Source organism: Stegodyphus dumicola, chromosome 11, assembly GCF_044657685.1.
Source record: "Stegodyphus dumicola isolate Sdum_Otavi_A_Nest chromosome 11, ASM4465768v1".
NCBI lineage: Eukaryota > Metazoa > Arthropoda > Arachnida > Araneae > Eresidae > Stegodyphus > Stegodyphus dumicola.
Window position 1 is genome coordinate 67,617,959 of NC_140778.1, and position 13,953 is coordinate 67,631,911.

The 13,953-nt window shown below is 33.5% G+C and overlaps 1 protein-coding gene across 1 annotated transcript in view; it reads left to right on the forward strand.

Annotated features, from left to right (window-relative positions):
- Window positions 1–4,132: 4,132 nt before the first annotated feature.
- Window positions 4,133–13,953, forward strand: part of LOC118184215 (uncharacterized) — a 76,737-nt gene continuing 66,916 nt past the window's right edge. The window contains exons 1-2 of the mRNA XM_035353851.2: window positions 4,133–4,457; window positions 9,659–9,913. Of these exons, the coding sequence (XP_035209742.1) occupies window positions 4,292–4,457; window positions 9,659–9,913 (421 nt within the window). The 5' untranslated portion in view covers window positions 4,133–4,291. The remainder of the gene's footprint in view (window positions 4,458–9,658; window positions 9,914–13,953) is intronic.

A 13,953-nucleotide genomic window follows, 5' to 3' on the forward strand; every position in this document is an offset into this window, starting at 1 on the left:
AAAACATGAAATGTGGTTTAGACACTTTGCTAAAATTATTTGAAAGTAGGAACCGATGTGACTTTTGTTCCGCTCATGAACAATGTAAAATGGTAGAACGAGGCAAGACTTAAAAGAGACTATTTATCCCTGAGAACGAGGTGCCTTTTTCTTTGTTCCGGCATAATGGAAGGGAAAGGAAAAATAGCTGCCATAAATTAAGAAGTTCGCCAAGTGAATTATTCTTGGCGTAAACTGAAATAAATTTCGCCGAAATATTTTTTTTTATTTCGCCGTATATTTCGCACCAAATTTTACAAAATTTAATATCTAGGCATAATTTGAGTCGTTGAATCGAAAAATGGAGAAAAAACTGGTATGTTATTTCAGAAAAAGTGCGACTTTGTGTCAAAATAAATATGTTAGAACAGTGCTATATATAAATCTAATATATATCCTAAGGCGCGCTTTCGAGACATGAAAAACGCAATTTGAATTTTGTCAATCGGCTCAGAACGGGAGAAGAACTGCCCCATTTCTTTTTTCCCATAGTGTACAAAACATTTTATCAAGTGAATGAAAATATTGACTTTCGAAGTATATCTTAGCACTCTTTTAGGAACCTGAGAATAATATAGCGGTTTAAACATCATAAATGTTATTTAGGAGGTGACAGGAAAACCCTAATCATCATTTATTGTTCGGAAACAAATATGATTTTTTTTGAAGATTTATATAACTTGTTCGATATTCATTTCAAATTAAAATTTTAACCCACTGCTAGATTTACATGATAGGATCTCGTTCATTATTCTGCTGTTCAAACATTTCCCTCTTAAGAAGAAAATCGTTTTATAGCCTACTAAAAAAGCAGTTCTTTTTCATCAACTGTATTAAATAGGATGAATAGAGTTTCACTAATCATTTATTTTAAATAAAAGGATGAATAGAACCCAGTCATTTATTTTCTAGTCATTTCACCAGTCATTTATTTTAAATAGGACGAATTGTCATTTATTTATTAAATAGGATGAATAGAATTACACCAGTCATTTATTTTAAAAATCATTTCACCAGTTGTTTATTTTAAATAGGACGAGTAGTCATTTATTTATTAAACAGGATGAATAGAATTTCACTAGTCATTTATTTATTAAACAGGATTAATGGAATTTCACCAGTCATTTATTTTTAAAATCATTTAATGCAAATGTAGAATAGGAGATAAAGAAACTTTATAATTAAAGTTAAATTTAACTTTATAATTAAAGTTAAAATTGAAACATTTATGCAAACTTACCGTAAGCATTTATCCATGGTGTTGAGGTTAATACAATTATTACAAACAAAAAATCTTCATTTTTTAGCAGGTCATGATTTTGTATCAGTTTAATAAAAAATTAAATAAAAATCAGTCTCAGTTATAAATCCGTTATAAAGTGATGGCTTGTTAAAAGTGATTCTGTAAGAATTTCTAGAGGAAGTCTAACGTACTAATGCAAGGAAGCAGTTGTCTTTAATGATCATTGAGCGGAAATAAATAACAGATAAGAAAACTGACAAGGAATGACACGTACGCACGATAAAAAATAATTACATTTCTGAAATTTTTCTTTTTCTCTAATTGAAAGATAATTGCTAAATCTCATGAGTAATATTTCGTAGCTCATTGAAATTTCAGATAAAATAATTAGGCAGTTTTAAACAATTTGAACAGAAAATTTATTTATATTTATCGCTAAATTTGGCCACCATATACAGACCTAGTTATAATACTTGTATTTCACGCATACTTTCCACATATCTGATGATCAGAAACAGAGTTTTCCTATTTTCGCTATTTCAATACTTTGTGCAGTTTCTATTATTTGGATTTATATATGCATGTACCTATGCCATTTATATAAGTATGTATAAGCTTGGCCTGCCAGGCTAAGCATACTTGGCCAGGAGGAAGCCGTTTGCCATGCGTATTTCGAAGATTGCACTACACTTCGTGTGTGACTCATCCAAAATGCACAATGAGCTCCTGTCTGCGATGTCGCTGTAGAGTCATAAGGCTATTTTGAAGCAGTAGACGTCCAAAATGTGCAGTGCCCTCACCGGCACTCGAACCTGGTCCTCTCGAATACACAATGGATGTGTTAAGAAGGCATGCAGAAAGGAGGAGGAAAATACCTTATATACTTCCCCCCTTTTAAAGGGCGACTGGGGATTAGCGGTTCCAGTCGCCAAATCCTGGTGGTGAAGAATCATCATCTACTACCTTTTAGTTCGGGCGCCACTGGAAATATATTAGGTTATTATCGATGTCAGGAAGCTGAAAAATGTGCTATGCCCCCGCTAGGACTCTTACCTAGACCTCTCGAATACGAACCTGGACATCAAATTTGCATGAGTTGATATTTACACGTTTTTAAAACTTTAATTGTTCTTTTTCTTGAATATATATCAATATATATTCATATACTTTTAAACTAGCTTCTTCAAATAAGCAAATATACCATATTTACCCATATATTTTCTCCCCTTCTTTTTAACATCAGGTTCTGAAATTTTTAAAAGTATTACTTACCTCTTTCACAAGGCGTTCAGAAAGTGAGCTGTTATAAATTTTAAAATGGATTCGTCTACGTAGTGGTTGCTTTTGAAGTACTAACTGATCTGACAACTCTGAAAGCATGGGCTGTGATTGATAAATAATAGTGAAGAGATACAAGAAAATGGGAGTAGAGTTTGTAACAACTATTGCACATGGGAAGAAGAAGAAGAAGAAGATTAGGGCATTCCCCGTATCGAGAACTCAATCTCATTCCGGGTCCACTCCCCCTTTGGGTTGAACCGTGGTGGTTCAACCTCCACTATTACCCATCAGGAGAGCAGCGCACCACCTGGGGAAGTACCCCAGGCAGCACCGGTCGTCTAATGCTCCTACCAGTCGCTTGGGCGAGCCCGTCGCAGCGGGACATTACCCAGCGACCCCGGGGGAGACCCCCGGGTTACTAGTACCACGCCGCGCTAGGACGTGCCAGACTCCGGGGCCGGCCAATAAGTGATTTTTCCCAGAGCCTTCAGAACCACCAAGTTCATAAATTTTATACCCCCGTAGCCGAGACTGCCTAGGTACAGATCCTAGCCAGTAGCTTCGCAGAGTTCTCTACGTCGACCACCGGGGGGGTTGCACATGGGAAGACAAACTGACAAAGATAATGACAATGACTTCCAACCCGCAGCAGAAACCACGTTACTCATATCAAAATGTTATGATTAAAAAAAAGTATTATAGCAATCTGCAATATTGTTACACTTTTTATATTTATTTAGGTATTTTTAGTAGAATTTGTAATTAAAATAGTTTTATATTCCTGTGAAATGCAGCACGAGATTTATTTGAAGAGAAAGATACGGCGGAATAATTAAAATACAGAAGCACGCGCATTTAACATTTAAATAAATAGATATCTCATAATTGTAGTCTTTTGCTATCCAGAAAAATCGAAAAAATACTAGAATGTTCTCGTGCATATTTAAAAAGCTTATAAAAGCGGGAGGAAAACATCTTCAATTCAGTTTGTTTATTTAGTGCTGTTACGGATTGTAGCGAATTCGCGGTGAGATCAGATTAGCTTTCTCAGTGTTTTTTAATACTCTTCAACGTTTTAGTAGTTTAAAATATAACTACTGTGCGATATTGCCATATTATAGGAATATCTGTGAGAAAATTTCAGCATTTTGTTTTATTTGCTGTGATAAGAATAAATTTTATTCACTTTTCATCGGACTTGTGCATTCAATTTATTACGAACCCGTGCGCACGCATGTAATCATGGTCATGAAATTATGTATCAATTGTCAAACTGTATGTAAATCATGGTCATATATTACATACAATGAAGACCGGTTTCGTCGAAAACAGCAATACTTTATTCAAAATGTTCCGATAAAAGTAAGTATTACAACTATCTGCAATACGTTACTGAATTATAGAACAGTCAATTTAGATGCTATTGTGCTCTGAATATGCAACTCAAAATGCGATCGTGTATTTCCAAAATAAACTCCTTCTGACGTTATCTCATTTGTGATAACTGATATAGATGTATCGAAGCACATACTGGAAAGCTTATAATTATCTGTTTTTGGTAAGTTTACGCAGAGTATGTATAACCTTCGTCAAATCTAATCGCAAATCACTCCTACGCGAAAGTACAATAAAATTTTCTTACTTATCTGGTGTATTCGAAGTAGCAAATTTAATTAAAAAATTTGAAATTAATGAAGGGAAAATAGTTTTTCTGTGATTTTAAAGAAAATGACTTCGAAAGTATTGGATATAATTACTGTTTTATTCTTCTTTTATTCGGTATTCATCCATGCATCGGATATCTTAAAAGCAGATGATCTTAGCCATGCAATTATTGACGCAGTTTTAATGGAAAATGGAAATGGAGAGGTTATGGACCCAATGAATATCACAGGTAAAATTTAATTTGTAATAGAGTATGAATTATATTTTATAACCGCGGGTAGTAGAAATATCTTTTGGAGGTAGTGAGACGGATATTGAAAATTAATTATAATAAAAGAAAACAATAGAGAAAGAAAATTTGAAAGCATTCCGATTTAAAAGTCGCACAAGAGTATAAGTTATGGTTTTTTCTGTCGCAGTTGCCTTTCTACTCTTAGACTCACACTTACCAGCATTTTTTTTTTTTTTTTTTTTTTTTTTTGTCTTTTCAACTTTATTAGTAAGCATCGCTATTAACCATCGCTTTCTTCGCACTTCCGTTGCAAAAACTCAGAGCAAAATCACAAAATATATAAAAATAGCATATTTTTAGAATTCCCGATAGAAAGTTAGAAGTTATATATATATGTGTGTGTGTAACATATATATATATATATATATGTGATGTACCAGCTTTTGTCCGGAATAAATAAATTGGTGAAGAATCATAGATGTAGTCGTAGCTTAAATTATCACACGATAAGTTTTAAAAAACAGGATCCATTTATTATATTTCAGGGGAAATAGCAATTACAAAAATCTGATCTCCGGAGTAAATAAAAAAGAATTACTAATAATTTTTTGTATGAAGTTTACTGCATCATTACATTTAAGAAAAGACGTCACAAATTACTTTCGAAAGAAAATTGAAGTGGATAAGCGGCTTAATTTGGGTAAATCAATTCTAGAAGGTTTGACAGATGGTTTGCCAACGAACTCAAAGTCTTTGATGATTGTTCAAAGTCCCGCTGATCCGATAACTTGGCTAGAACAAGCCCACAAACTTCAACAAATTCATGAATTTAAAGATGAAAATTCACAAAATTATAACATAGATAGGAATAGTCAACAATTCAGACAAGCTAATTTCCGAAATAATATTCGTCAGTTTGCTGATAATCGAACCCAATGCATCTAATTACAAACCTCATAGTTTTCAACAAATTGGAAATAAATCTAACAGCAATATCAACAACGGAAATGAAAGTTGTAAGTCACCATACTAATAGTAATTTTGACGGTATAGCCCCATCACCTTGTAGAATATGTACCAAAAAAGGGATACTAAATTGTTATCACTGGGCTCAAATCTGCCTATTCCGAAAAGAACATACAGTTAGAATTTTAAGTGTATTTTTGACTATGGAATTTTATTATTACGCACACACACACACATATATATATATATCTATACAGAATCACGGTGAACGGCGAATCACTTTTCAAACTGTCGCCACCAAATATTATTGCTCTGTATTATATTTGAAGAAGTTAAATAATAAATAATCTGCATAAATGTTTGTAGGAAAAAAAAACAATAGTACCCACAGCCATCCAGTTTTGAACAACGTAGTCCTCCATCAGAACATGGGCACCTGGAAACCGGAATCTGGAATACGGAATTTGTTTCATTATCTCTTTCATAAAATTTGGAAAAATTTCACGAATTTTTGATTAACAACCTGAACGATCCAGCAGTGGAAACACTATAGAAAATAAAATAGTTTCACCTCCAGCAAGCGAGACTGTCTATCAGAATTTTTAAGTCGTTATTTCATTCGGATTCATATTATTTCCATTATCATTTAAGACAAACATGAATAACACGCCACAAAATCTGTGGGTAAAGGCAATGAATTTACAGTATAAAACAAATAAATAAAAAAAGGCTGAAAGATTTCAGATTTTATATTACGCCCAAAGAAGCGTTTTTTTTAACGTTTTGTGTGTTGTCTTTATTTATTAAATATCATGTTCTTCGCACTTAAACCATACGATTAAATTTAATAGCAATATCACAAAATAATTAAAAAAGGGCATGTCTTTAGAATTTTCGATACACAGTCTAGCGCGGTGAAGATAAAGATTTTTTTACGTACATTGTTGCCATTGCTCGCTTTGAAATCGTTGAGTTTGTTAATCAAAAATTCACTAACGTTTTACAAAACATGAAATTAAACAAATTCCAAATTTGGGCTTCCAGATGCTCGGGTGGAAACGCACGTTATTCAAAATTTGATGGCTCTAAGTACCGTTGCTTTATCTGAATGCGAGAAACATACATTTATCCAGATTCTTCATTATTTAATTTCTGTAAATATAATAGACTTCATAGAAGGTCCAGAAAAATGCGTAGAAAAACAGCAATAACAACGGACGATTTCTGCCAAATGAATTTCCTAAAACCGCAAAAATGTTCTACATAATTTTGTTTTACGTGCGTGTAAATTCAAAGCGTCAATGATATTTTTGCGAACTTCTGGTGTAAATATTATTATTTAATCTCATATTTAACATAGTTTCTATTTTTTAAATAATGTTTGTTCTTCTGTATTTTTCAGTGTGTTCTTTATGTTTTGAGTAGCGATTTAATTTATTTAACCAGGCCAGCTCACCGTCCAGATCTGGTTGATTAAAATCACATAATTATTAAATTTTTATTACTATTTTTCAGTTAATTTTGTAAGGTATTTACTTATTTTATCTAACCAGTTGTTTACGACAAGTACCTTTACTTTCATTATCTCTTTCCGTTTTCCGGCCAGTATGATAATTTTAATTAGAGATTATTCAAATGCGGAAGAAAGCGATAGCATTTAAAGGGAGGTTTCAAATTGTTTTAACAGAGCGCTTCCCGCCTGCTAAAGGCCAAGTTACTAGTGTTGAAATTCTTATGATAGCTATCTGTCTTCGGCTTTGCTTTATTCTTGCCAGTAGTGTTTGTCACGCCAGTACAGGTTTGAGCCAACTTGCGAAATAATAATTTCTGTTTAAGCTTTAATTAACTTACTGCTTACCCTGGTTTTAATTGGCGATTCCTTATTTTTGAGTCACGTTGTAAATGATGGCTGGCTTTGTAAGCATAAGAAGTTTCATTTGGCCATTTATTTGACTTCCCTCTGCCTCTCAATAAAAAGGTCTATTACACCTTCTTACGTTCTCTGTTTGATTAACAAGAGATGGCGATAATTCGCTTTAATCTCGATTTAATGTATGCTTCCTAAGAAGGTTGTGAGGGTTAACATAAAACTGTACAGAAAACACACACACACAAAGGGGGGAGAGTTATGCACTTGATTTAACACTGAAGACTTATGACAAATAAAACACACTTATAAATAATACTACACATATACCACATGTCAAATACATATATTGTACATTGTAAGGTGTGTTTACAGACGAGGGGCCATAATATAGGATTATCATGTGCATACTGGACAATGATATGGGGGACACGGAAAGGTCCTGGCGAATATATATTTGTGGAGCGCATAGGTTGCTGAGTGTACGAGCACGCCGAGCGCGGTGAATGTTAGCAGCACAGGATCATGTGCACGTTGACTTCTGTTAGTGGCGAACGTTGACCTTACGGTAAGCTTCATCACGTTAGAGAACAATCTTGTGGTTGGTGTTAAAGTGCCGTCTGGCACTAGATGTGCGACACACGACACTTCCCCCGCACAGGGATACATAATGCTTTCCTATTGTGTTCAATGACTCCAAATAATTCTGTCCAGGTCTCTTGATCGTCCACTATGAATGTTTAATTTTGCCTTTTTTGGTGGAGTCATTTGTGAGGGTTCAAGACCGTTAGACCGTTCAAGACCGGAATAGCAGTAACCGTTAATCCGGACATCTCTTTGCTAAACTTCTAACTTTGGATATCATATGCTCCTTTTCGGCTTTCTTAGGCTTATTTCGGCTGAGCGCATGTGAATAAGCTTGGTTTTCCTACTAAGCTTTCGTGTTTTGCTATATTATAAAATTGCGTGCTTTTACATTACATTTGTACATTCCGTGTAAGATATTAAATTAAAATTATTCATAAGTCACCTCGAAATGCTTAAATCTGAAAACTGGACTCTATTAAACAATGAAAGTATTAAAACTCACAATTTATCTTGCGCGGGTTTTTTTTTTTTTTTTTTTTTTTTTTTTTTAAGTTTGCGCCAAGAATAATTGGCGAACTTCGTAATATATGGCAACCCATTTTCCTTTTCCTTCCATGGTGCAGGACCAGAATTAAAGTAATATTGTTGCTTTTTTATGTTGTGCATGAGCGGAAAAAAAAACTACGTCGTTCCTACTTTCAAATAATTTTAACAAAGTGCCTAAGCCACATTTGATGTTATTATCGCTTTCAACAAATGTGCCAAATTTCAAAACCTGCCAACATATAAATTTGAGTATATCTTCGGAAATTTTGAATATAATACTGTAATTTTTTGAGGTTATGCTTAGATATCTATCTACTTTAAGCTGATGGTAAAACTTTTACAGGTTATAATTCAAAATTGTTTTCGAAAAATTTATAAGAATTATTTAAAAATACGAATTTTAAATATAAATCATAAAGAATGGGGGAATTTTATTTGGAATGTGAAAGATGAAAAGAAGGATCAAATAAGTTTAATAAAAGAAGAGAGAATAATAAATATATACCAAATTCAATTAACACTGAGGAGCTAAAATTTTGAGAACTAATTTTTTAAAAATCCCTCGTGCGATTTTTACAATATTTGGCAGTTTGGCATAATTGAGCCGTAGAATCGAAATATGGAAAAAAAAATGACATGCCATTTCAGAAAAAATCCGATGTTGTGTCAAAATACCTATATAAGAACAATGCTATATATAAATCTAATACATAACCTAAGTCGCGCTTTCGAGACATGAAAAACGCAAGTTGAATTTCGTCAATCGGTCCAGTAGAAAGGAAGATATAGAACTGTCCTATTTGTTTTCGAAGATATGTGTATCTTTCTATGCTTTAAGCTAATGACTATCTATTTCGTAATTTCTGTTTGGCATTTAAATTAATATCGTAAATTTTAGACTAAAGAAAAGTAAAAGACAGAAGAGAAACACCCTCTAAGTAAAACTGAAGCAACAGCCTGTGTTAGGAGTAGAATTTTAGCATAGAAACTCTGTCGATTTCGAGGACGAATAAAATCCCTCTTCATCTCTTTTAATTTTGCAGATTTCATTGCTCCTGATGAAGAGGGGTTTTGTTCGCCCTCGAAATCGATAGATTTTTCTATGCTAAAAATCTACGCCTAACACAGGTTGTTGCTTCACTTTTATAAAGAAAAGTGTTCTAAATTTGTACAAATGTGTCAGATATAAACGTCTACGAATTTAACAGAGTTTTAATATTTTTATTTTCAGCAACCTGCACAGATGACACTGACTGCGTGTACGGGTACTGTCTGGAAGAAGATGACAAACCAAAACACTGCAAATGCTTCATCGGCACGAGTGGTGACAAATGCCATCTAATTGATGACTGCGAAAACAATGAATTAGACTGTGGTAATGATACTAGTATCAAGTGTTCTTATGCAGGTGGCATGTACGGTAAAGCCTACTGCGCATGTCCTGACAAAAATCTGCAATTTGATTACGACACCAAAACTTGCAAAGGTAAGAAGTTTTGATGCAATATTGAGTATTTCCCCTTTAAAACCCATTAGGGGAATAAACTAAATATTGCTGAGAAAAAGTAATCGCATGATTATTGCCATCGAGGAGGAAAATATACGTAAAATAACATTAAAAATGTCTGATCTGGGCACCACTTCACTACCTTGTGTTGCATACTAAACTATATGCATTATTTCTGTATTGCATTTAAAACTTATTTCCTCGAATTTCACTAGAAATATATTTCTCATTCAATAAATCAGTTCTCACTTCGAGGCAAGGCTAAAGTACATAAAAACTCATAGCATATTCATTTAAAATCCTAAAATACAGAAAAACATAAACTACCAAATACAGTTAAACATAGTTAAAAAAAATTTACAATTAAAATTACCAATGGGCAAGAAGACCCAAATTTGGGTGCATAAAATTGAAAGGTAACTTTTGCGCTACTGGGCAAAAAGTCACTGAAGTTGGTGCATCAACTGAATTCACTTTTCTTTTAAGAGTTTCAAATGTAAACAAATGGCGGTTTCTTTAGGGTTAGCACCATTTAAACAAATTTTAAATTTTTGAAAATTTTACAACTATTACATGCAGATTAATGAAAAGCATAAAAACGTGAACCGGAACATAAGAAGAATCGTTTTAAATCGTTTTTAAAGGAAAAAATGCAGAATTTACCACCATATAAGAACAAAAATATTGACCTCACCGAACTTGTTAACAGATTGGGCATATATATATAGAAATTAGAATTTAGTCGAGGTTCAATTAATAAAATGTACGAAAGTACTAACAAGTTCAAAATTAGCGCTTAGTGGTGCTTAATTTTAATTGAATTTAAAAAGTCGAGAAGATAATCCAACGAAGCTATAAGAATATCTTTCTCCTACCTAATTCCGTTTTTGAAATACATCATAATAGGGAATTACTTAAAAAAACAAATATTGAACAGTTAAATATAGAACTAAATAAGTGAGGGACCTAAATGGCAAACAAGGAGTATCAAAATAGGTTAATCTCTTTTATTCAGAGCTTGAAGTCAGAACTTGTCTAGGGAAAAGTGTTTTGTAGCTTCAAACAACTTTGATTAACTAGACAGACTATACAAGTTCCGTTCCAACTAATTTACTGAGACTAAGAACACGGTAAGGTAATTAGATCAATTTACTGTCTCATTGAATTTGTCTTTTCAGCTGTCTATGCTCAAAAAATTGAGATTTGAAATTATATATCTACACTTTTGCAGCTGACAGTTGCAAAGAAAAAGGGAGATGCGCAACTACATGTTATAGCAGTCCCATATACTAATTTCAACTTTCTGAGGTTATTCGTTTTGGGGTTATGCGAGATACATACATACATACCTACGTACATATGTACAGGCGTTACAAAAAGACCTCTCTAAATTGGGTTCAAATATATTTTACAATCCATTTTGGCAAAATATGTCCTTTATTCTGTCCATACGGGCGATGGCACGCAAAAACAACTCCAAAAGGGATTCCGAAGCGGTCAAAATTGATACTTTCGTTGAAATACGATACCTGAAATGTTTCGCAATTACAATACTTTCTTTACTTCGTACAATGATTTAGAAAGTATCCACATGCTCGAAATTATTTATTATTTAAGTTCATTAAAAACGTTTTGTCTAACAATCATAAAATTCAGGGACAAAGCAAACTAAATGAACCTGTTTCTGAGAGATAAATTCTCGTTTTAAGTGTTTTAGTTCAAAAAAAAAATTACTAATATCAATTCTCGGTTCAACTTGAAACGACAAATTTATATTTAAAACGAATAATTATATACATTTAACAGTCTCAGATGATATAGTGGTTTGTGAAGCTGACTACCATACGAAGAGTCCGGGCTCGAATCCCGGAGAAGGCATGGATATTTGTAAGGACATGGTGCACTCAAAACGCTCATCCAGCCGAAAACTGATGTTATTTTGTGGTACGAAAAGTACGTTTGGGTTTTAATTTGTGGTACGAAAAGTACGTTTGAGTGTTATTTTGTAGTACGAAAAGTACGTTTCGGTGTTATTTTGTGGTACGAAAAGTACGTTTGAGTGTTATTTTGTGGTACGAAAAGTACGTTTGGGTCTTATTTTGTGGTACGAAAAGTACGATTGAGTGTTATTTTGTGGTACGAAAAGTACGTTTAGGTGTTATTTTGTGGTACGAAAAGTACGTTTCGGTGTTATTTTGTGGTACGAAAAGTACGTTTGAGTGCTATTTTGTAGTACGAAAAGTACGTTTGTGTGTTATTTTGTGGTACAAAAAGAAGGATAGGAAGATCTCAGAATCATCAACAGGGTGCTGTCCATCAAAACTGGGGTGGAACTGAGGAAAGTGGTACTGCTATCTGTACGATGCTCAATGTCCATGCCAACGACATACGCAGTCTTTCACTTCTAGCCACTGTAGCATTCATGCCGCCGTCGCTGACTGTCGTGGCGAATTCCCAGGGTTAGAATCTCGGGAAACGCATGATGTTTGTAAATGTATAATGTCCGTGAGGCATGGGGGCACTCTAATTATGCTGCGAGCCGAAAGTCCTCTCGACGAGTTGGTGGTAATCGGAAGAGAAGTGGGAGAGTCTCGCACACATTCCATGGGTGCTCTCCATCATAATTGGGGGCGGAGCTGAGCTAAACCGTACTATAAGATGCTCAAGGCTGTTGCCAACGACAAACGTAAACTTGCGCTCTTTGCTTCGTAGGCTTGGGTTCACTATAGGTCATAAGTGAGCATTAGCAACAACACAACATTTATAAACTTGTTTTGATAATGTCAGATAAACGAGATTAGCCGTAACAACAGCAAATGTACTTAAACCTCTTAATATTTTATAAAATTACATACAAACCTTCTCTGACTTCCAAGTAATGGAATTCGAAATTAAATTGATTACGTAAAACAGAACTTAAAGATTGTTATCCCAAAGGGGCGTTACCCCAGAAAGGCTATTAATGGCGAAATGGCGTTTTCATTCGGATCGCGATAAATGTCCACTTCCCTTTTCAAATCGTTGCCACAAAATATTATCACCCTGTATTGTATTTTAAAAAATTAGCGACAAAATATTATTACCTTAAAGTTGGTATCACATTAAAATTGATATTGTATTAAAATAAATAATAAAAGATCTGAATGGATGTAGGTATTTAGATCTTTAATGTCTGTGTGAATATTTCTTGCACTCTGAAAAAAAATCACAATACCTGCAGCCATTAAATTTTGAGCAACGTACTGCTGTACCCAAATATAGCCATTTGGAAGCCCGAATCTTGAATTTCGAATTTATTTTATTACCTGTTTCAAATTTTTTTAATTTTAACAAATTTTTGATTAAGAAAGTCACCGATTTCAAAGCGAGCATTGGGAATGCACTGTACTGAATAAAATATTTTTAGCTCCAACCCGCAAGACTGTCTATTGGAAGTTCTAAAGATATGCTTTGAATCAAGTCCAGAGTGTTTAATATCTGAAACTTTACGGGATTTTAAACTTTTATAACTTTAACTCAAACTGATTCATGGTGCCGGACAAAAAAAATTTAAAAAATATAATCATCATATGAACATTCATATATCATATAACATAAGAAGGATCGTGTAGTGGTAGTACAAATTAAATTTTAGGTTCGCGTTGTGAGTAACCTATGCAAAAGAAAAATCAATAATCCAAATTCAATAAAAGCTCCATGTTTCTTAAAAACCCTTCCGGCTCAAACAAATGGAGGGACATGACAGACCACAGTAAATTAACACACAAAATAAGCAAGTGCAATTAAAATTCTTAATCAAGCACATTTATTAAATTCTTGAATGTATTATATTATTAGTAAATACTTGGGTAACTGATCAGTACGCTCTACCACATATTTTTACTATGAAAATATCGCATCTGTCACACAAAATTTCAGCTTACAATAATTAAAACATTTAATTAATAATGAACTTTTTTCCCACAAATTAAGAATGTGTAACTTATTTTAATTCTCCAAATAAATGGTCCATATTAATT